This window comes from Salvelinus sp. IW2-2015, linkage group LG1 (assembly GCF_002910315.2).
Source record: "Salvelinus sp. IW2-2015 linkage group LG1, ASM291031v2, whole genome shotgun sequence".
NCBI lineage: Eukaryota > Metazoa > Chordata > Actinopteri > Salmoniformes > Salmonidae > Salvelinus > Salvelinus sp. IW2-2015.
Genome location: NC_036838.1, coordinates 12273435 through 12298314, shown reverse-complemented (window position 1 = coordinate 12298314; position 24880 = coordinate 12273435). Strand labels below are relative to the sequence as shown.

The 24880-nt window shown below is 43.4% G+C and overlaps 1 protein-coding gene across 1 annotated transcript in view; it reads left to right on the top strand.

Moving 5' to 3' along the window:
• The window catches only part of LOC111961381 (matrilin-4), a 52838-nt gene extending 33190 nt beyond the window's left edge, over window positions 1–19648 (top strand). The window contains exons 8-14 of the mRNA XM_070444566.1: window positions 2143–2265; window positions 2368–2490; window positions 3320–3436; window positions 13068–13472; window positions 13814–13966; window positions 14273–14377; window positions 19298–19648. Coding sequence (XP_070300667.1) covers window positions 2143–2265; window positions 2368–2490; window positions 3320–3436; window positions 13068–13472; window positions 13814–13966; window positions 14273–14377; window positions 19298–19356 — 1085 coding nt within the window. The 3' untranslated portion in view covers window positions 19357–19648. The remainder of the gene's footprint in view (window positions 1–2142; window positions 2266–2367; window positions 2491–3319; window positions 3437–13067; window positions 13473–13813; window positions 13967–14272; window positions 14378–19297) is intronic.
• The last annotated feature ends 5232 nt before the right edge of the window (window positions 19649–24880 follow it).

The window sequence follows — 24880 nt, the reverse complement described above, 5'->3', positions numbered from 1 at the left end:
GCTGCACATTGAGAGCATCCTGACCGGTTACATCACAGCCTTGTACGGGAATTGCTCCGTCCACGGCCACAAGGCCCTCCAGCGGGTGGTGAAGACAGCCCAGTATATCACTAGAACCATGCTCCCACCATTCCGGGACATCTACTTGAAACTGTGCCTGAGGAAGGCCCCCAGCATCATCAAGGACCACACATCCCAGCAACGAGCTGTTCACTCTCTTATCGCCATGCAGACAGTATCGGAGCATGAGGTCTGATACCAACAGGCTCAGAGACAGTTTATCTACAAGCAATGCTGCACAATTTAAAAAATGCCCCCTAATCCCACGTTCCCCAAAACATGTAAATATTGGACCTTCCGTTTTATGCAAAAAATATATATTCTACTGTGCCGTTTACTTTGTTCGTATTCTTATATGCATTTCAGTGGACGGTGTATCCTGTACATATTGTACGACTAATAACACTTGAAACTTGAGCTCCATGATAGAAGTGAATTTGCTATTTGCCTTGACTTTGATTAGGTTGAAGAATCTGCTGTATGTTTTTACGGGATTTGGACTTCCTGAGACAGATTTTACATGTGAAGTGAAGGATGGCAGCAATGAAGATTGCAAAAAGGGTGGGGCATTGATGTAGCCGTTTCATCCCAGTTTCCATCTTGAAGGGTTCCATTTTAGCACCACTGTAAATGATCAGTGTTGCCGACATGCAGAAGTTGTCATGCAGAAGTCACAGTACCCTGGTGAGCTTTTCAGGGCAGCTGATATTTTACATAGTCAAATCCTTTTGTAAGATCTATAAAAAGTAATGTAAAGTGTTTGCTTTTTCTCTTGCAGTTATTGTGTTGTGAAAATCATGTCCGTTGTGCCTCTGGATGGGCGAAAGCCTCATTGTGATTCTGGGAGGGGTAGGAGTCAGTTGGCCAGTATGTGATTTAAGTATTTTCCCAGTGGTGGACAGTAGGAAGATACTACATAGATGCCTATGTAGTTCCCACAAATATTCCTGTCCCCCTTTTTAAAGATGGTAAAAATATGAGTTCTGTGGGAATTCTCTACTTGTGCCAGATCTTCAGGAGCAGGGCATGTATGTGGTGTAAGAAAGACCACTTAGGCTCAGGTATGTGGCCTTGCTATTTCTTACCTTCTTGATGGCATTTTGTACCTGCTCCTTCCTATTTTTCCTAGGTCTTCCTTTATGATTCGCTGAAGGGTTTGGTCGAGGATCTCCGTCTCAACGGTTGTACTTCGGTTTGAAGAGTTCTTCTAAGTGTTCTCTCCACCAGGATGTGATTGATTCATCATCCTTCAGCAGCTTTTGTCCAGGTTTGGACATCCACCTTTGCTCTGGCATGAGTCTCTCTTTTGCCTTAACAGCTTATGCCATTCTGCCAGGCGCCAACGGTTCTTGGTTTTGTGTTGATGGGCTCTACAATTTCATTCTTGTTCTCATCAAAGCAGTCCTTGTGCTTTTTGATCTTATAGCCAATGGTATGCTTGCAGGTCTTGAGCATGCTACATTATGTTTTTATATCATTCGGTTATTCTTTCGGGAATTCATCACCAGAAACAGTCTTGTGGTGTTGCAGTTTCATGTTATCACCCATACTGTTAAGCATTGGCTGTCTTAGCCCTATTATGCACCATTCTTTTTTGCATCAGTCTAAATGGACATAGTGAAGTAGAACAAGGAATGGTCTGTCCTGTCCAAGAGTTGTCTGAACTTGTCATCGCTCTTGTGATGTTCATATCCTTGCCTCAGACAATGCCTCAGTCTGAGACGATCCTTGCCTCAGACAATAACATAGTCAATGATATGCCAGAGTGGGGATAAATCCAGGATATTTGTTTTTTCTGATGGAAGAATGTGTTGGTGATAAGATCATGTTCTACACATTTGGTTAGGAGAATAACTCCATTTGAGTTGATTTGCTGACACCTTCTTTCCCAATCATTCCTCTCCAAATATTGTGGTCCTGGCCGACTCTGGCAATAAAATCCCCAAGAAGAATGATCGTGTCTTCCTTAGGAATACTTGAGAGCCCAAGTTGGTATAGAAGGTCTCAAACAATAGAACTCTGGGCATTAACCACAACCTTCCCTTCAAGCATTAATCAGTGTTTCTGTTTTTTATAATACAGTGATAGACCTGTGTGCTGAGGGGAAGCATGACTGTGAGCAGATCTGTATCACCTCTCCGGGCACCTTCACCTGCAACTGCAAGACTGGCTACACCCTCAACGATGACAAGATTACCTGCACAAGTTAGTGAGGCCATCATCAGGCCAAACAATTGAGGAAGCCCAGATATGAAACTACAACCTTCCCTTCAAGCAATAATCAGTGTCTCTGTTTTTATGATCCAGTGGTAGACCTGTGTGCTGAGGGAAAGCATGAATGTGAGCAGATCTGTATCGCCTCCCCTGGTGTCTTCACCTGTGACTGCAACGCTGGCTTTAAACTCAACAATGACAAGAATACCTGCACAAGTTAGTGAGGCCATCATCAGGCCAAACAGTAGAATGTATTTACTGTAGCTAGGGGCAGCATATTTGAGGCAGCTGCTGGGTGAGATTTGCGGTGAACATTGCAACGCAATAAACCTAAAGTATGTACTATTCCGTGTTTATCAAGCTTGAGACCCAGCATTAACATACAGATATTGGAACTCCACACTTGAAAATAGGTTGTGAAGATTAAAGGTCTTATTTTTGGTCCTTATTACTTGCACACAACAGGACTTTGTTCATATTTCTGATCTGCGTTCAAATAGTATGTTTTTTCTTTGAGCATGATTGGAATGCCAGGTGGGTGACATTTGCACTTTTGGGACTAATCGAAAGCATCTAAAGTATTCAAAACAATACAAATACTATTTGAACGAAGGTCTGTTTATTATAGAAACACCTATGCTGTTGTTCACAATCAAATAACATTATCTTGCTTTTATGCTATCTAGTTACTTTTTAACTGCATTGGTAACCAGAATGCAATTACTGACTATCTATGCTTTCAGCTTTTACAAATGGAATTAGCATTTAGCAAACATTCTTCTACACCCAAAAAGGACAATATCTAAATAATATGCTGCAAAAACAGCCAAATATATTGAATATTGAATTTTAGTTACCACATTAGACATTGTATAAAATGTGCACGTTGTTAGCATCAGCTTTTGAAAATGGTACCAATAACAGCATCCTTGTGCTGTCCCTCACGGCGTTCCATTGATCCTGGACCTAACCTATGACACCACACACTTATCATCCACTGCCGCCCAGTTTTTCAGTGTGTCCATGTGTGTTTGTCCCTCCACAGACTTGTGTAACACAGTGGAGCATGGCTGTGAGCACCAGTGTATCAGTACACCAGGCTCCTACTACTGCATCTGCCCTGAGGGACAGCTACTGGCGGAGGATGGCAAGGCCTGCAGAAGTAAGTATACTTCACACACCCACTAAATACAATATTGTTAACACCCTCACTACACTCACTTCCAAAATGGTTCTTTCTCTTCATCTGAAGAACCTTTAAAAGAAGGGTTCTTTTAAAGGCAAAGGGTTCTACCTAAAACTTTTGCTTCCATCCCCTTTTTCTCCCCAATTTCATGGAATCCAATTGGTAGTAGTTACAGTCTTGTCTCATCGCTGCAACTCCCGTACGGACCCGGGAGAGGTGAAGGTCGTCCTCCGAAACACAACCGAACCGCACTGCTTCTTAGCACAATGCCCATCCAACCCGGAAGCCAGCCGCACCATTGTGTCGGAGGAAACACCGTACACCTGGCAACCGTGTCAGCATGCACTACCCGCCACAGGAGTCGCTAGTGCACGATGAGACAAGAATATCCTTGCCGGCCAAACCCTCCCCTAACCCGGACGACGCTGGGCCAATTGTGCGGCGCCCCATGGGCCTCCCGGTCGCAGCCGGCTGCGACAGAGCCTGGACTCGAACTCAGAATCTCTAGTGGCACAGCTAGCACTGCGATGCAGTGCCTTAGACCACTGCGCCACTCTGGAGGCCTACCTACAACTTTTTTTTTACCTAAAAAACTATTTTTGCAAGAAATGGTTCATTGATAATTCATTGTTAGGCAAGAAGGATTCTTTGGAAGGCAAGAAGGGTTCTATGAGAAATTGTACCTATATGGGAATATTTGTGCATATATCTGGTATTCCCTTAATCATTTTACATAGACAGTATTGACATAGTTGATATCTTTGCCATGATTTCTGTCTTTCAAATTAGTATTTTATGTGATTTTATTGAGCAGAGACTAGGAGAATCAAAGTACAAGTGAACCAGCAGTGTAATGTATGGTCCACAGAAAATTGGCCAATGTAACCTTGAGTTGATTATTCAGTGTAACATTTCTAGTGTTGATTCAGGAGTTAAATAATACGTTTCGTGTGATTGTGTCATTCAACTCTGTGTAGAGTAAAACACACAAAACCACACCCATAATTATCATACTGTATTTCCCAGCATTCTCTATTGTAGGTTGATTTTCAGAATTGTTTTTCAATATCTGAGTTTTTTCATATACACTACCGTTCAAAAGTTTAAACGGTAGTATACATTGGTTGGTTGATTAATCATATGCTACACAAAGATAAATAACATACATTTTTCTAAACTAATCCAATCTGTTAGGAGTCTGATGTATTGCACCCATTACTAAGATGGCTGTACCAGTTTAGATGCTTTAGATAGTCTTTCCTACCCTGGCAGTCATTCTGAATGCATGTAGTGGGTGATTGAAAGTTCCAATTATTGGATATCCTGACTCTGGCTGGATTCCAATAAGAATCACTCATCACTTTACATGCCAGCATAATGTGATTTGCAGGCCTGATGTGGCCTGTAAACCAGGAGTTTGACGACTGTTAGGGTATAACAAGGCCCTCAAATAAATGCCTTATGATATATGTAATGTATTGTCATAAAGAGTATTGATGGGTATTCCAAATATTTTCCATAAGCCGGATCTTTTGGCTCTGCTCACCTAAATGAGGCATTCATTTGGCTCCCAAATGGCTCGTCATTCAGTAGTGCTTAAAAATGTATGAAAAACCATGAAAAATAGCTAATTTGTAGTGTAAAGCCTAAAAGGTTGCCTATCATTATGTCAGATCCTGAAATCTGTGTTCAAATACATTTTACCTGATGATATTAGATAGCTTGCAAAAATGTTGCATGGACCATAATAAGGCTCTCTTCTCACTGCCTATTGTTCCTGCAGTGAGGAATTACCATCTTCACAGAATGTTTTTATAACTTATCTACAGAAGTCGTTGTCTGGAGCTCAAAAAGCAACAGTAGCAGTATGCAAATCAGGGAACCAAATGAACAGCTCTTTCACAGATGTGATTCGGTTCCTGACGTTCACCAAAAAGATCTGTTCAAAAATAGCAGTTCATTCGCGAATGACTCATCACTAAAATAGAGTTGAATTTTAAAGGCTAATAAGACTGGTGGAACTGTTCATAGAGGGTTCTAGGAAGAACCCTTCAAAGATAAAAGGGTTCTTGTTAGAACTCTCTGCAAAGGGTTCTACTTAGCACCTTTTTTTCTAAGAGTGTACATCTCATGTGGTTCACCAGAGGTTTAGTCATTAGTTCAAACAGTTGTAAAATGTTGTGTACTAAAACAAGAGTTTCTATTGGACAAATTCAGCTAGGTCCGGTTTCGTTCCATTTGCTTCCATTTAAGAGATGTATTGCAAACAAATCGGCGTAATGAATACACCCCTGGATGCAATGGCTCTATACAACTACTTCTATTCAGTTGTCTCTCTGTAGTATCTTGGATACAGTATCTAACGTGCTCCAGAAATGAAATTAGCAAAGGTCGTCAAAATTGATAAAAGGTCAAAAATAAAGTTCTGTAAATGTAACAGCTGCATAATGGAGTAAAATACTCAACTCATTTTGAATTTTAAAAAATCCTTCAAATATTGACTGCAATATAGCACATTAACATTAGTATAATGAGAGTAAATCTATGGAATCGATATATTTTGGTGGGATTTCAGACATTCAGTTGAATGTCAAATGTAATTGTTTCTTCTTTGAAATGATACAAATGTTTTTAAACAACATATGGCGCTTTAACAGTACCAGTCAAAAGTTTGGACACCTACTCATTCAACGCTTTTTCTTTATTTTTACTGTTTTCTACATTGTAGAATAATAGTGAAGACATCAAACTATGAAATAACACATATAGAATCATGTAGTAACCAAAAAAGTGTTAAACAAATCAAAATATGTTTTATATTTGAGATTCTTAAAAGTAGCCAAGTTAGCCTCGATGACAGCTTTGCACACTCTCTCAACCAGCTTCATGAGGGAGTCACCTGGAATGCATTTCAATTAACAGGTGTGCCTTGTTAAAGTTAATTTGTGGAATTTCTTTCTTTCTTAATGCGTTTGAGCCAATCAGTTGTGTTGTGACAAGGTAGGGTTGTTATACAGAAGATAGCCCTATTGGTAAAAAAACAAGTCCATATTATGGCAAGAACAACTCAAATAAGCAAAGAGAAACGACAGTCCATCATTACTTTAAGACATGAAGGTCAGTCAATCTGGAACATTTCAAGAACTTTGAGTGCAGTCACAAAAAACCACCAAGCGCTATGATGAAACTGGCTCTCTTGAGGACCACCACAGGAAAGGAAGACCCTGTAAGAGGTGCGTAACTGGCTGCAGGGAAGTCAGGCGCAGGAGAGCAGAACTGGGTAATAACCGGAGCAGTTTAATGAGGCAAAACCGACAGCACCCAGAACAACAGTCTATAATGCACATACACTTTACAACAAACAATTCCACATACAGACATGGGGGGAACAGAGGGTTATATACAGGTGGATCGGCGATGGCTAGAAGACCGGCGGCGTCGAGCGCTGAACGCCGCCCGAACAAGGAGAGGAACTGACTTCGGCGGAAGTCGTGACAGACCCAGAGTTACCTCTGCTGCAGAGGACAAGTTCATTAGAATTAACTGCACCTCAGATTGCAGCCCAAATAAATGCTTCACAGAGTTCAAGTAACAACATCAACTGTTCAGAGGAGACTGCGTGAATCAGGCCTTCATGGTCGAATTGCTGCAAAGAAACCACTACTAAAGGACAACAATAAGAAGAAGAGACTTGCTTGGGCCAAGAAATACAATCAATGGACATTAGACTGGTGGAAAGCTGTACTTTGGTCGGATAAGTACAAATTAGAGATTTCTGGTTCCAACCGCCGTGTCTTTGTGAGACGCAGAGTCAGTGAACGGAGGATCTCCGCATGTGTGGTTCCCACCGTGAATTATGGAGGAGGAATGTGATGGTGTGGGGGTGTTTTGCTGGTGACACTGTCAGTGATTTATTTAGAATTCAAGACACACTTAACCATTATGACTACCACAGCATTCTGCAGCGATACGCCATCTCATCTGGTTTGTGCTTAGTTGTACTATCATTTATTTTTCAACAGGACAATGACCCAAAACACACCTGAGGTTTGGGATGAGTTGGACCGCAGAGTGAAGGACAATCAGACAAGTGCTCAGCATATGTGGGAACTCCTTCAAGACTGTTGGAAAAACATTCCTCATGAAGCTGGTTGAGAGAATGCCAAGAGTGTGCAAAGCTGTCATCAAGGCAAAGGATGGCTACAGTGGTTCGTCCTTTACAAGTTGCAGCGTACTGCAGCAAAGCTTGCGTGGTGCCGCAGAATTCTATGGCACGTTATTTAAGTGGCACCCACTGGTACCATGAATGCTAGTTAGTGCTAGTTGGACCACCAGAGGGCATCTTTGAAAAGCATTTGACAGCCTTCAATAGTCGCTGTACTAGAGAATAGAAAACCTTTTTTTGTAAAAACATAGTATATGGGACTGATTAAGAAATTTTGCTCTGAGTTTCCGTTAGGATGGAACAGAAAATATGGCGCTGATCAACGTGATGGTCGGGAGTAGGCTACAGTTCTGGGCTATTTAGCTAAAGAACTGAAAAAGTGTGTGCGAGCAAAGAGGCCTACAAACCTGACTCAGTTACACCAGCTCTGTCAGGAGGAATGGGCCAAAATTCACCCAACTTATTGTGGGAAGCTTGTGGAAGGCTACCTGAAACGTTTGACCCAAGTTAAACAATTTAAAGGCAATGCTGCCAAATAGTAATTGAGTGTATGTAAACTTCTGACCCACTTGGAATGTGATGAAAGAAATAAAAGCTGAAATAAATCATTCTCTCTACTAATATTCTGACATTTCACATTCTTAAAATAAAGTGGTGATCCTAATTGACCTAAATCTGGGAATATTTACTAGGATTAAATGTCAGGAATTGTGAAAAACTGAGTTTAAATGTATTTGGCTAAGGTGTATGTAAACTTCCGACTTCAACTGTATATAAAATATATTTTTATTTGTTTAGCACTTTTTTGATTATTACATTATTCCATATGTGTTATTTCATAGTTTTGATGTCTTCACTATTATTCTACAATGTAGAAAATAGTAAAAATAAAGAAAAACCCTTTGATTGAGTAGGTGTGTCCAAACGTTTGACTGTTACTGTATATGTTTTATTATTATATTGACAGAATAATTAAGTTTTAAATAACTAATTTCAATATGCATATAGTGCCTTCAGAAAGTATTTTGTATTTATTAGGGATCCCCATTAGCTGCTGCCACTCTTCCTGGGGTCCAAATACATTAAGGCACTTACATCACACATAAAACAAAAGATAAAACAGTACATCATATAACATTATTACACCACTACATATCTACAATACAAAATCTATAATACCACCATACAACAATATTACAATGTACGTGTGTGCATATATATATATAGATCTCTTCTCAGTCCCCGCTGTTCCATAAGGTATATTTTGATCTGTTTTGAAATCTGATTCTACTACTTGCATTGGTTACCTGATGTGGAATAGAGTTCCATGTAGTCATGGCTCTATGTAAACAGCCAAAAAAGAAACATCCCTTTTTCAGGACCCTGTCTTTCAAAGATAAACTGTAAACATTCAAATAACTTCACAGATCTTCATTGTAAAGGGTTTAAACAGTTTCCCATGCTTGTTCAATGAACCATAAACAATTAATGAACATGTGCCTGTGGAACGGTCGTTAAGACACTGACAGCTTACAGACGGTAGGCAATTAAGGTCACAGTTATGAAAACTTAGGACACTAAAGAGGCTTTACCTACTAAGCAGGATCCCCAGGGTCCCTGCTCATCTGCGTGAATGTGCCTCAAGCATGCTGCAAGGAGGCATGAAGACTGCAGATGTGGCCAGGGCAATAAATTGCAATGTCCGTACTGTAAGACAGCGCTACAGCGAGACAGGACGGACAGCTGATCATCCTCGCAGTGGCAGACCACGTGTAACAACACCTGCACAGGATCGGTACATCCGAACATCACACCTGCGGGACAGGTACAGGATGGCAACAACAACTGCCCGAGTTACACCAGGAACGCACAATCCCTCCATCAGTGCTCAGACTGTCCGCAATAGGCTGAGAGAGTCTGGACTGAGGGCTTGTAGGCCTGTTGTAAGGCAGGTCCTCACCAGACATCACCGGCAACAACGTCGCCTATGGGCACAAACCCACCATCGCTGGACCAGACAGGACTGGCAAAAAGTGCTCTTCACTGACGAGTCACAGTTTTGTCTCACCAGGGGTGATGGTCGGATTCGCGTTTATCGTCGAAGGAATGAGCGTTACACCGAGGCCTGTACTCTGGAGCGGGATCGATTTGGAGGTGGAGGGTCCGTCATGGTCTGGGGCGGTGTGACACAGCATCATCGGACTGAGCTTGTTGTCTTTGCAGGCAATCGCAACGCTGTGCGTTACAGGGAAGACCTCCTCCTCCCTCATGTGGTACCCTTCCTGCAGGCTCATCCTGACATGACCCTCCAGCATGACAATGCCACCAGCCATTTTGCTCGTTCTGTGCGTGACTTCCTGCAAGTGTTCTGCCATGGCCAGCGAAGAGCCTGGATCTCAATCCCATTGAGCACGTCTGGGACCTGTTGGATCGGAGGGTGAGGGCTAGGGCCATTCCCCCCAGAAATGTCCAGGAACTTGCAGGTGCCTTGGTGGAAGAGTGTGGTAACATCTCACAGCAAGAACTGGGAAATTTGGTGCAGTCTATGAGGAGGAGAAGCACTGCAGTACTTAATTCAGCTGGTGGCCAGTTTATGTCTCAGTTGTTAAATCTTATGTTCATACAAATATTTACTGAAAAAAATGTGGTAAAGCAAGCAATTTTGTCCTGAATACAAACTGTAAATATGAAGAGTGGTACTCAGTAATGTGTTGTATTGGATTTGCCCCAAACATAACACTTTGTATTCAGGACATAAAGTTCAGGATGCATGTTTTGGAATATTTTTATTCAATGTTGATTCAACCAGTGGGAAGGTTCTATCTCACACAACATTAGTAATGTTCAGTTTAAGAAAACGGTAGCTATTTGAATACATAAATGATAGAATAACACTATTTTACCAAGATTTTCAAAACACATCATCAAATACATTAAGAAATTTATTATGACCTTCAGACGGATTACTGTCATCACTGAACAACGATGTGACATCATTTACTTTAAGATTTCTGACAGTGTTGTTTTTTGCTTGAATGCCTTTATTGCTGGCTAGACAAGCCGCCCACCATACTTCAAGGGAGATGGCAAAGTACATTAAGTGAAAAAAATAGAAAAACTAGAAAGTTCAATCAGCATAAACCCTTTTGAACGTGGCAAGTCCTCTTAATTTATAGCATTTCCCTCACTAAGTCTACAAAACATTAGCAAAAGTTACCCAATTAGCGGGAGGGATGGGGCAACATCTTGTTGCGCACTGTAATCATGTTCAGAATGGCTTCCATTCAAAACCCATAGAGTGCTGATAAGCGCATTGTCACGTTCTGACCTTAGTTCCTTTTTTATGTCTTTATTTTAGTTGGTCAGGGCGTGAGTTGGGGTGGGCATTCTATGTTGTTTTTCTATGTTTTGTTCTAGTCATTATATTTCTATGTGTTTGGCCTAGTATGGTTCTCAATCAGAGGCAGGTGTCGATCGTTGTCTCTGATTGAGAATCATACTTAGGTAGCCTGTTTTCCCACTATGGGTTGTGGGTAGTTATTTTCTGTTTAGTGTTTTTGTTTGCACCTTACAGAACTGTTCGTTTGTCGGTTTGTTGTTTTTGTTCAGTATTCATTCTTTATTAAATTATTATGAATACGTACCACACTGCACTTTGGTCCTCTTCTCCTTCCACCAACGACAACCGTTACACGCATAGCCTGAAGTCTGACGTTATGTATAGCATGTTACTGTACAGCCACCGCGTTCCAATTTAGGCGTTTATCAGTGCCAAATGCTATTTTAAACCTGTATATGTGTACATGTCTAACAATTGCTTGTTTTACGTTTTGTTTGATTAAAAAGCAAGCCCGTATAGGCTACCCTACTATAACGAAAGCTGGTTCAATAGCAATGCGTCTAGTGTCTTTTTTTATCCTGGACATGCATTAGCCAAGTAACCTATCCATAAAAGGTTTCTAAAATGGTTTACTCAAGAGGCTTTTGCATTATTCACAATTCACATAGGCATACCTGCAGTGCATAGGCTACTCCATTCGGCTTGTATTCATCCCCATTTCCAAAGAGCGGCTCTTGTCCGGTTACCAAATACACGCCAAACATATTCAATCATATAAAACCATGTTTTTCACTGTTGCTATTACTGGTTATTGTAATAATTAATATAGCTATTTTCTACCAACTGAGGTACTCAAAGCACTTTACATAGTAGAGGGAAACTCACCACCAATGTGTAGCACCCACCTGGGTGATGCACAGCAACCATTTTTGTGCCAGAACACTCATCACACATCCATTTAGAAGTGATATATGCCAATTAGGAATGAGGTGGATATGATGGAATGGGGCCAGGTTAGGAATTTAGCCATGACACCAGGGTTAACACCACTAATCTTACAATAAGTGCCATGGGATTTTGAAATTACCACAAAGAGTCAGGACACCTGTTTAATGTCACATCTGAAAGACAGCACCCTACTTCACTGCTCTTGGGAATTGGGATTTCCTTAGACCGGAGGGAAGAGTGCCCCGTACTAGCCCTCCAACACCAGATCCAGCAGCATCTGGTCTCCCATCCAGGGACTGGCCCAGATCCACCCTGCTTAGCTTCAGAGGCAAGCCAACAGTGGGATGCAGGGTGATATGCTGCTATTTATTAAACTGTATCAATCCGCAATGGACTAGGAAGAGACTATTCCGTGCCCCCAGCCGAATTAAGACAACACAAAGACCGTCAGTAACCTACAGAACTTGAGACAACGGCATGCCGTATTAAGCAGTGAACAGCATTGATTGGCCTGTGAGTTTCTAAGCCCTCTTCACACCTATAATGAGTTAAACCCAACCCTTTTGCGCCACCGCCAGCTGTTCACTCAATTCCCTGGGAAAATAGATCAAATATTTTTTATACACCCCCGGACCTATAGCCATACCGCCAGCGCTAAGATTTATCATTGCGCTAGCTTTGTAAAAATAGAACCCCCATGTCTACGACTTCTGACAATACCCCCATCCTTTTGAGACATAGTTACACACTTCTCCACGATAATAAATCCCAAGACAAAATGTGGTTTGCACAGGTAATTGTATGAATGTTGTCAGTTCAATCGGTGACGTGACAAATAGTTGACAAATGGATAATCCACTTCTCAAACAAAACCAAATGAAAGCTGAACTGAGCTGTATTTTCAGGTGGGCGTGGCTTGAGCCTTGCTACTGAAATGACATAACCTACAAATAAATCCAGCTCTTGCAAAATAAAAATATTTAGCCAGGTAAGTCATTGAGAACAAATTCTCTTTTACAATGCCGATCTGGTAAAATGCATAATAACTGCACATCCCACAGTGTTTTATGAAAGACCTACAATCCATGCATGGTAAATGAAAGGGGCATGTTACTGTATGAAAAGGGTCCTGATTACCCCCATGTCCCACCCAGCCTGCAGATCGGCCAACATTGACCTGGTCCTCCTCATCGATGGCTCCAAGAGCGTGCGTCCCCAGAACTTTGAGCTGGTCAAGCAGTTTGTCAACCAGGTGGTGGACTCCCTGGATGTGTCCGCCCATGGGACTCGAGTGGGCGTAGTGCAGTACTCCAGCCACGTGCGCACAGAGTTCGCCCTCAAAATGTACGAGAAGGCAGATGACATCAAGAAGGCGGTGATGAACGTGGAGTACATGGAGAAGGGCACCATGACGGGCCTGGCCCTCAAGCACATGGTGGAGAACAGCTTCTCGGAGGCCGAGGGTGCCCGCAAGAACATCCCTCGCGTGGGCCTGGTCTTCACTGACGGCCGCTCTCAGGACGACATCACTGAGTGGGCCAAGAAGGCCAAAGAAGCAGGTCGGTGACATAAACGTATAAAGCGCCTTCAGTAATGTTTACATAAAGCCAAGGGAATGACAAAGATTGCATTAAAATGAGAATATCTTGCTTTGATAAGAGCTCATATAACATGATTAGGAAATATGGAATCAATTGGTTCATACATGAAAACAGTTTAATAACTTTTTCTTGAAAGCATAATACGTACTACTTACAGACAACAAATGTGTCCAAATCGGCTGCCATTCGCTACTTTGGTGTGTGACTGGCTGTTTCAACAAAACAGTTCTTGCAATTAAATACAATTTAGGACTTCATCCCAACATTTTTGTGACATACTGTGTTGTCCTCCTTGTCAGGTATCACCATGTATGCTGTTGGTGTTGGGAAGGCCGTGGAGGATGAGCTGCGTGAGATTGCCTCAGAGCCACTAGACAAGCACTTCTTCTATACCACTGACTTCACTTTCATCAACCAGATAGCCGAGAACCTCAAGCTCAATGTCTGTGCAGGTACTGTATTCCATGATCAAAGCAAATCACAACACATTAGAACATGTTATTTTAGAACACTATCTACAGTCAGGCAATGTTTGTGTGTGTGTGTGTGGTGTGTGTGTGTGTGTTGTGTGTGTGTGTTGTGTGTGTGTGTGTGTGTGTGTGTGTGTGTGTGTGTGTGTGTGTGTGTGTGTTGTGTGTGTTGTGTGTGTGTGTGTGTGTGTGTGGTCTGTGTGTGTGTCTGTGTGTGTCTGTGTGTGTCTGTGTCTGTTGTGGACCCCACAAAGATAGTAAAACAAATCGGGTGTGTGTGTGTTTCAGAGGAGAGCCAGGGAGAGATTGAGGTGAAAGACCCATGTGCCTGTGAGAGTCTGGTTGAGTTCCAGCAAGCAACAATGTCCACTCTGGAGCAGCTGAAAACAAAACATATCCTTCTATATACTGCACTTGTTCATTAAAGGTACACTTTGTAGCTTGTCTTTTCCCTGTTGTAGCATGACCGATTACTGTATATGTGACTCGTTTCAGGAAAATAGGCGTGTCGCACATTACTACTTCACAGGAGAAGTATTTTAACTTAAACATTTATTTTTGATCAAAATGTGTTTTTGGCAGAAATGCCTTCCGGAAAATGTGAACTTTCATGTGCCTTAATAACAAACTTGTATGCCATCTGTAAATACGAATAAAATTGTTAAATTACTAACCTAGTTGGTTTAGCCCCGGAAAAAGGGGAACCTTCCTGCCAGCCATAATTGGCTGAGATAATGGGTGGGCTGGACATGCCGAGAGATGAGTTCGGATTGGTCTGCCATGTAGCATGTGCTGCCATGTAGCATGTGCTGCTCAGTATGTGTAGGTAATCCTTTCTACCGTGGCCTTTTGTGAAAGATATCATGAAGAAGTGCAAAAGTGTTGCTAATGCCCTCCACTTTCTGGAGAACAATCGTGCCATGCTGACTCTCTCTGACTGAAAATGAATCAGAACATGAGAAAATCCCTGATTTACGTAAAAACATTTTCAATGAACCAGACATTGTAGAGTCTTCTGAAATGTAGATCAACAGTGTTATTGTCACGGAAGACGTTGACCGAGTTAAATCAGTGGATTACCCGGTGGAAGCAGAGTATGATAGCTAAGAAGATGGAAAAAATTCTGGCATTTGATTGCAAAAATGTGGAGGGAGTCAAAAAGAGAACAAAAAGAGCTGTTTTATAAAACACCGGTCTCTGGATTCCATCTTCAAACTAAGGGCAATCATGGCATCCGTGACAGAGAGGGAGAAGCATTCATCCATGCATACGGGTAAGATAATCTAGCTAGCAACATTCAGATATAAGTTTATAATTTTGTCAGAAAGTTGTTTTCATTGCAAATTAAAGTGTACGTTAGCTAGCTAGCTAACGTTACATGTATGATCTGTGTAGTAATATTAGTATCTCAGAAAGCAATTTGCCTTGCTAATTATAGCCTAATGTTAGCGAGCTAGCTAACACTTTACCTGGTTGGTTAACTTTAGCTAACTGCAGACTCATGCATGGTGGATAGCTATGACAATTAGTATGGGTTGTGATTATTCCTGCGTTCAAAACAATTGGGAACTCTGCAGAAAAAAAAGCGAGCTCCGACTGGGAAAAATCGTTTTGAACGGTCATTGAACTCGGAATTCCAACTCGGAAACTCGAGCCTGTTTCTAGAGCCCTGACTTTGACCTGAAGATCACTGACATCATGATTTGACCTTGTATTTTTCCCAAGTTCTCGTATTTTTCCAAGTTCCCAGTTCCCAAGAGTGTGCTAAGCTGTCATCAAGGCAGCCTTGAAGAATCTCAAATATAAAACATATTTTGATTTGTTGAACACTTTTTTGGTTACTACATGATTCCATATGTGTTATATCATATTTTTTATGTCTTCACTATTATTCTGCAATTTAGGAAATAGTAAATATCAAGAAAAACACTTGAATGAGTAGGTGTGCAAACTTTTGACTGGTACTGTATATATATTTTTTTTATCATTACCTTAGATACTTTATAAATATGCATTTAAGTGATATACTGTAGGCCCAAATCCTAATGCCTGTGTGTGTGTGTCACGATCGACAAAGGGAGAGAAAGCGGACCAAGGCGCAGCGTGTGAAAAATACATCTTCTCTTTATTTAGAAGATGAACCAACGAAGCAAACAACAATCGATGACCGTGAAGCTATAACCGACTAAATGCAAAACATGCAACCTTGACACAGACCTAGACCTGAACACAGACTTAGACAATGACCCAACAAAAACATGATGCCTATGGCTGCCTAAAATATGGCTCCAAATCAGAGACAAATGAAAGACATCTGTCTCTGATTGAGAACCACTCAGGCAACCATAGACATACCTAGAAACCCTCACATAACCATAGACATACCTAGACATATTCACTCAAACAAAACCACACACAAAACCCAACACCCCTTTACCATATAATCACCAAAACACAAACTAACCCCATGTCACACCTGACCTAACTAAAATAAAGAACCAAGAAAAAACTAAGGCCAGGGCGTGACAGTACCCCCCAAAGGTGCGGACTCCGGCCGCAACACCTGACACAGAAAGGGAGGATCCGGGTGGGCCTTAATATGGCGGCGGCTTGGGTGCAGGACGTGGCCACCACTCCACCATAGTCAATTTCCGCTTCGGTGTCTCTGGTAGATCCTGGCTGAATGGCGACTCAGCGATCCTGGCTGAATGGCGACGACTCTGGCCGTATGGCTGGCGGGCGACTCTGGCCGGTCATGGCTGGCGGGCGACTCTGGCCGTCATGGCTGGCGGCGGCTCGGGCCGGTCATGGGCTGCGGCGCTCGGGCCGGTCATGGCTGGCGGGCGGCTCGGGCCGTCATGGCTGGCGGACGCTCGGGCCGGTCATGGCTGGCGGACGGCTCGGGCCGGTCAGTGGCTGGCGACGGCTCGGGCGGTCATGGCTGGCGGACGGCTCGGGCCGGTCATGGCTGGCGGAGGCTCGGGCGGTCATGGCTGGCGACGGCTCGGGCCGGTCATCGGCTGGCGGACGGCTCGGGCCGGTCATGGCTGGCTGACGGCTCTGGCCGGTCATGGCTGGCTGACGTTGGCCGGTCATGGCTGGTGACGGTCTGGCCGTCATGGTTGGCTGACGGTCGGGACAGACGGGCGGCTCAGATGGCGCTGGTAGCGGTGGCTCACGGTGGCTCAGATGGGCTGGTAGACGTGGCTCAGATGGCGCTGGGTAGACGGATGGCCGATGGCGCTGGTAGACGGATGGCTCAGATGGCGCTGGGTAGACGGATGGTCAGATGCACTGGGTAGACGGATGGCTCAATGCACTGGGTAGACGGATGGCTCAGATGGCACTGGTAGACGGATGGCTCAGATGGCATTGGGTAGACGGATGGCTCAGATGGCATTGGGTAGACGGATGGCGCTGGGTAGAGGATGGCGCTGGGTAGACGGATGGCGCTGGGTAGACGGATGGCGCTGGGTAGACGGATGGTGGGTAGACGGATGGCTCAGATGGCGCTGGGCAGACGGATGGCTCAGATGGCGGTGGCAGACGGGCCGCTCTGACGGTGCTTGGCAGACGGGCCGTCTGACGGTGCTTGGCAGACTGGCAGCTCTGACGGCTCGGGGCAGACTGCAAGCTCTGACGGCTCGGGGCAGACTGGCAGCTCTGACGGCTCGGGCAGACTGGCAGCTCTGACGGCTCGGGCAGACTGGCAGTCTGACGGTCGGGCAGACTGGCAGCTCTGACGGCTCGGGGCAGACTGACAGCTCTGACGGCTCTGACGGCTCGGGACAGACTGGCAGCTCTGACGGCTGGGGGCAGCTTGACGGCTCGGGGCAGACTGGCAGCTCTGGCCGGCTGAGACGCACTATAGGCCTGGGCGTGTGCCGGAACTGGAGGTACGGGCTGGGACACGCACCTGAAGGTAGTGCGGGGAGAATGAAACAGGCATACTGGACCCTGGATAAGCACATTAGGCCTAGTGCGTGGTGCCGGCACTTGTGTGGGTGGTGACGGGCTGGGAACACGCCTTCAAGGCTAGTGCGGGGAGAAGGAAGGGCATACTGGACCCTGGAGACGCACCTTAGACCTAGTGCGTGGTGCGGAACTGGTGCACCGGGCTGGAGAACCGCATCCGGCCAGTGCGGGGAGCAGCAACAGGATGCACAGGACTCTGGAGACGCACGGGAGGCCTGGTGCGTGTACTGTCATTCCCAGACGGTTAGCACGCAACTCAGGACGAGCATGGAGAACTGACTCAGGTAACATCACATCCGCACACGCTCTGTCGGGTGGATGTCGTGTTCACGCACCAACACAGCAGCTCCCTCTTTTCACTCTCCTCCAAACTCCTCAATAAATCCTTAACAGTCTCTGTATCAATCCCATTGCTCACCTCCAATATCCGAACAACTGGCTCTGGTTCCCTCCTTTCCGCTGCTTGGTCCTGAATGGTTGGGTCATTCTGTCACGATCGACAAAGGGAGAGAAAGCGGACCAGGCGCAGCGTGTGAAAAATACATCTTCTCTTTATTTAGAAAGATGAACCAACGAAGCAAAAACACAAATCGATGACCGTGAAGCTATAACGACTAAATGCAAAACATGCAACCTTGACACAGACCTAGACCTAGACACAGACTTAGACAATGACCCAACAAAAACATGATGCCTATGGCTGCCTAAAATATGGCTCCCAATCAGAGACAAATGAAAGACATCTGTCTCTGATTGAGACCACTCAGGCAACCATAGACATACCTAGAAACCCTCACTACCCATAGACATACTAGACATATTCACTCAACACAAAACACACACACAACCCAACACCCCCTTTACCAATATAATCACCAAACACAAACATACCCCATGTCACACACTGACCTAACTAAAATAAGAAAACCAAGAATACTAAGGCCAGGGCGTGACAGTGTGTGTGTGTGTGTGTGTGTGTGTGTGTGTGTGTGTGTGTGTGTGTGTGTGTGTGTGTGTGTGTGTGTGTGTGTGTGTGTGTGTGTGTGTGTGTGTGTGTGTGTGTGTGTGTGTGTGTGTGTGTGTGTGTGTGGTAATCAAGTTGTTGCAGAGATCTTCCATTGACATCAATGCATAATTTATACCAAAGTCCAAATTTTGTGAACACGTTTCAAATTCAGCCCAGTTTCAAATTCAGATTCAGCCCAACATCAATCCGATAATGCCATCCCATTCTACTACTACTGACCACAATATCATTAAACTCAGCCCAACTTTTTTCATACAGGCCATTTGACAATAAAATTGAATGATGTGTTTATTTCCTTAACCCATTTATACTGGCGGGTATGACTGCACGATTGGAGGACATTGAGAACCAGCTGCTGTCACGAAAATGAGGGATGTCATTCAAGTAACCCAACAAGAAAAAGGAGATGCGTTGAGCATAGAATAATTTTTCTGTCAAGAATGTAACAGTAAAAACACAAGTCCTATCAATGTCGAATTTCCATGATGTAAATGACCCAAAACAATATTTTATGTAGAAAATATCATTTCAGCGCATGCATGTGGACATGCAATGGACTTAAGTCATGTCAAGCACATCCATACTTAATGTAGACATAAGCACAAGCAACTAGAAAGTACAGCCATTTTTTATAACTTAAAGCTCCAATATGTAACTTTTTGGGCACCCAACCAAATTCACATAGAAATATGAGTTATAGTCATTGAAAGTCTAAGAAGCTGGTAGATCGGTTCTATATCTTCAAACAGCTGAAAATAAAATATTATTGGTTATGGAAAATATATTTCACAACGGTTTACATGGTACAATGATTCTCTACACTATAATGTCACTATGAACTTAAATTAGGCAAACAATTAGAATTTTAGCAACCAGGAAATGCCGGGGCGATTTCTGCATAGTGCGTCTTAAATACACAGTATTTTTCCATTCTCACACCAGACGGTTTTTATTTGTGCTCCATTAATCCTTGATAGGTTTTATATGGTTTGTTAATGTAATGTGTTTATAGCAAGTTTGATATCAGCAGTAGAAAACTGGGGGGAAAAATAACTAATAAGTATTATTATTATTACCACTTCAAATTCCGGAAGCATGACCGAATACAAACAGTGTAGCTATTCTCTCCGCAAGGCAATCAAACAGGCTAAGTCTCAGTACAGAGACAAAATCGAGTCGAAATTCAACAGCTCAGACACAAGAGGTATGTGGCAGGGTCTACAGTCAATCACGGATTACAAAAAGAAAACCAGCCCCGTCGAGGACCAGGATGTCTTGCTCCCAGACAGGCTAAACAACTTTTTTGCCCGCTTTGAGGACAATACAGTGCCACTGAACGGCCCCCTACCAAAACCTGCGGGCTCTCCTTCACTGCAGCCGAGGTGAGTAAAAACATTAAACGTGTTACCCTCGCAAGGCTGCAGGCCCAGACGGCATTCCCAGCCGCGTCCTCAGAGCATGCGAGACCAGCTGGCTGGTGTGTTTACGGACATCATCAATCCTTATCCCAGTCTGCTGTTCCCACATGCTTCAAGAGGGCCACATTGTTCCTGTTCCAAGAAAGCTAAGGTAACTGAGCTAAACGACTACCGCCCCGTAGCACTCACTTCCGTCATCATGAAGTGCTTTGGAGACTAGTCAAGGACCATATCACCTCCCTACCGGACACCCTAGACCCACTCCAATTTGCTTACCGACCCAATAGGTCCACAGACGACGCAATCGCAACCACACTGCACACTGCCCTAACCCATCTGGACAAGAGGAATACCCATGTGAGAATGCTGTTCATCGATTACAGCTCAGCATTTAACACCATAGTACCCTCCAAACTCGTCATCAAGCTCGAGACCTGGGTCTCGACCCCGCCTGTGCAACTGGTCCTGGACTTCCTGACGGGCCGCCCCAGGTGGTGAGGGTAGGTAACAAACATCTCACCCCGCTGATCCTCAACACTGGGGCCCCACAAGGGTGCGTTCTGAGCCCTCTCCTGTACTCCCTGTTCACCCACGACTGCGTGGCCATGCACGCCTCCAACTCAATCATCAAGTTTGCGGATGACACTACAGTGGTAGGCTTGATACAACAACGACGCGACGGCCTACAGGGAGGAGGTGAGGGCCTCGGATGGTGGTGTCAGGAAAATAATCTATACTCAACGTCACAAAACAAAGGAGATGTTGTGGACTTCAGGAAACAGCAGAGGGTGCACCCCCTATCCACATGACGGGTCAGTAGTGGAGAAGTGTGGAAAGTTTTAAGTTCCTCGGTGTACACATCAGGACAAACTGAATTGGTCCACCCACACAGACAGCGTTGTGAAGAAGGCGCAGCAGCGCCTCTTCAACCTCAGGAGGCTGAAGAAATTCGGCTTGTCACCAAAGCACTCAACAACTATTCTCAGATGCAAATCGAGAGCATCCTGTCGGGCTGTATCACCGCCTGGTACGGCAAACTGCTCCGCCCACAACCGTAAGGCTCTCCAGAGGGTAGTGAGGTCTGCAGAACGCATCACCAGGGGCAAACTACCTGCCCTCAGGACACCTACACCACCGAGGTCACAGGAAGGCCATAAAGTCATCAAGGACAACAAACACCCAAGCCACTGCCTGTTCACCCGCTATCATCCAGAAGGCGAGGTCAGTACAGGTGCATCAAAGCAGGGACCGAGAGACTGAAAAACAGCTTTCTATCTCAAGGCCATCAGACTGTTAAACAGCACCACTAACATTTAGCGGCCGCTGCCAACATACTGACTCAACTCCAGCCACTTTAAAAATGGGAATTGATGGAAATTATGTAAAAATGTACCACTAGCCACTTTAAGCAATGCCACTTAATACAATGTTTACATCCACCTACATTACCCATTCATATGTTTATACTGTACTCTATATCATCTACTGCATCTTGCCATCTTTATGCAATACATGTACCACTAGCCACTTTAAACTATGCACTTTATGTTTACATACCCTACAGTACTCATCTCATACTATATACCGTATCTACTATACATTACTGCATCTGCATGCCGTTCTGATAACAACCAACTCATCTCATATATCTTTATGTACATATTCTTTATCCCTTTACACTTGTGTGTGTGTGTAAGGTAGTAGTGTGGAATTGTTAGGTTAGATTACTGTTGGTTATTACTGCATTGTCGGAACTAGAAGCACAAGCATTTCGCTACACTCGCATTAACATCTGCTAACCATGTGTATGTGACTAATAAAATTTGATTTGATTTGATTTGATTTGATTTGAAATTCGGATGCATTTTCTCATAGAAAGTAATATAATCCAATATTTTCAGAGGAATAAATGATGGGAGAGTCGTAAAGAATACAAAATTAGGGTTCCTGGATTCACAAAAGTGAAACCAAGCGTCACAAAATTACCTAGATCAAAGCAAAACATTACTGTCAAGAGGATGAGAAAGTTCTGTATTAATTTGAGCTCCAAAAAGACATCCTTAATGAGTAATTAAGATCACATTGATTGTCTTACTTTGTAACTATGTATGAAGTTGAATGAGGTCATGAATTTACTGGTATATTATGTGAAATCAAAATACCACCACAAAGGAAGGGAGGTTTATGCCCAACTATTGCTGTGGTTTACTTAAGCAATAAGGCCCGAGGAGGTGTGGTATATGTTCTTACACATGACACAACGCGGGGTGCCTGGACACAGCCCTTAGCCGTGGTATATTGGCCATATATCACAAACCTACGAGGTGCCTTATTGCTATTATGAACTGGTTGCCAATGTAATTAGAGCAGTGAAACTAAATGTTTTGTCATACCCGTGGTAAATGGTATGATATACCACAGCTGTCAGCCAATCAGCGTTCAGGACTCGAACCACCCTGTTTATAATTTCTTTTAAATGGAGTGAGCTTTTACAGTTGAACTGATTTGCCCTATCTTTGAAACATTTTACTGCATTTTCTTGAGACCGAGAGAATGTCACTGAGCTATGTAAATGAACAAGAGGGCCTTTTAGTTTTTTGTTGTTCTTTATTTAGTCTTGTATTAAATGACCATGTGATGGAAAGATTTATACTCCTATATTTGGTTACCTGTACTTTTTGTATTTTTTCTAATAACCTTTTTTGTAATGGTTGAAGACTCTCTATTCTGGCACAGATGGTAATAAAGACTGAACTGTTCTCTGTGTTGTTTCTTCATAACTCTGAACCGACTCGTAGAATCATTGCAACGAGAGAGCAGTCACCCTGTAATTGGGCTGAGAAGTGTTGTGGTGTGTACCCCTGAGGGACTAAATTGACAAGTAATGTGTAATGGGATCTTGCTTCATTATTGTTTGCAAACAGAGACATACTTTATGGTGATGAACTTCAGTTCTTATCTCCATAGACGTTCTAATAAGTCCCTGGGATGCCATGTTGTCTTTCCACAAGTGTCCCGCCCTGGATGACCTTTGTCAGTAGCTTCTAATTAAGGCTAATGGGACGGAGCTCCCCTTTCCATTGCCGTGTTTGCTGACTCCCAGACAAGACTGGAGAATGTGAAATGCCAGATGGTCCCCCAAGCCTTGGTAAAGACATGTTAATTGTCCCAATAGGTAGTCTGGCCTTCGACTCACAAGGAGCTGTGGAAAAACATATGCAACTGCTTTTCAACAACAATCAGCCTCTAAAGTTCTCAGTCTGGTATAACATTGCCAAGTGAACGGAAGAAGCAGAGGAGCTCAGACAAGGAAGTGTTGGCACACACCATATAGCTGTCTAAAAGTAAAACCACTTCCTGAGACACCTGTATTGATCCAGCTTCCCTTCATACCATGCTTTATGTGTTGGTTTACTGGGTTTGATTACAGAAATTTGAGCTAAAGAGCACAATCTTTTATTTAATCATTTATTTTGGCCTCAATGGCCATGATGGCACAAGCCCAGGCACATATCAGCCTACCTATGACCCTCCTGTGGGTCCTGAAGTGGGGCCCACTACACCTGCAATGCTAAACAGTGTGTGGCCTTGTATATTCACCGGGTGTTAAGTGCATCATGGTTGAGTTTGCTTTGGTTAATTTTGGATGAAAAATAATTGTTTTAATAATCACATCAAGTGATAAATCATAGATGAGTGGACAGAATATATACCAAATATTCCACTCTTTAAAATGAAATAGGAAAAGAGAACCCATAGGCAAACATGCATGTTGCAATTAAGCACTCGGTTAACAATGCCAGCAATGTATGGAAAGACAGTTCAACAAAACAATAGCAGTTGTACATAGCTGAATATTGTGTAGCCTTTTTAAAAGCAGTGCATGGTCTACAGTATCAAAATGCCTTTAAGTTAGTAAACAGACTTGCACATTGTTATTTGGAGTCTAAAGCACTGATGATATACAACTTTGGTGATTTTATTACAGCAGTTCATATTTGAGTCACCACCCTTTAGCAACTAACACATTAACAGTGATGTTTCTCCATTCAGGAACCACAAGAAACTGGTAAAATAGATTTGACAAAATGTTCAACATATGTAAATTGTGATTTTGATTAACTTTGGTGGTAACAGGGATAACACCTGTTTAAACCATAGTGTTAAAGTGGCATTTGCAGTCAACTTAAACCCACTTCGACTTCTTCAGAGGTCAGTAAGTACATAATGTACATCTAATGTACTCATAGGCTGTGAGCCAGAAATCTGAGCGAGAGAGGCATAGGCTCTCAGATCCAACTGTGGAGATTGGAGATTGAATATGTACAGTGTATTTGTTTAGGCTATGTCAATAAGCATGAATATATGAACATTTATTTGGGCGTGGGCTTTGTAGCCTTCCCTTGATTATGCACAAGCTGTGAATGATCTATTCTAACGTGTCCATTGGGGATCCGATTATTTTCAAAGGGATGC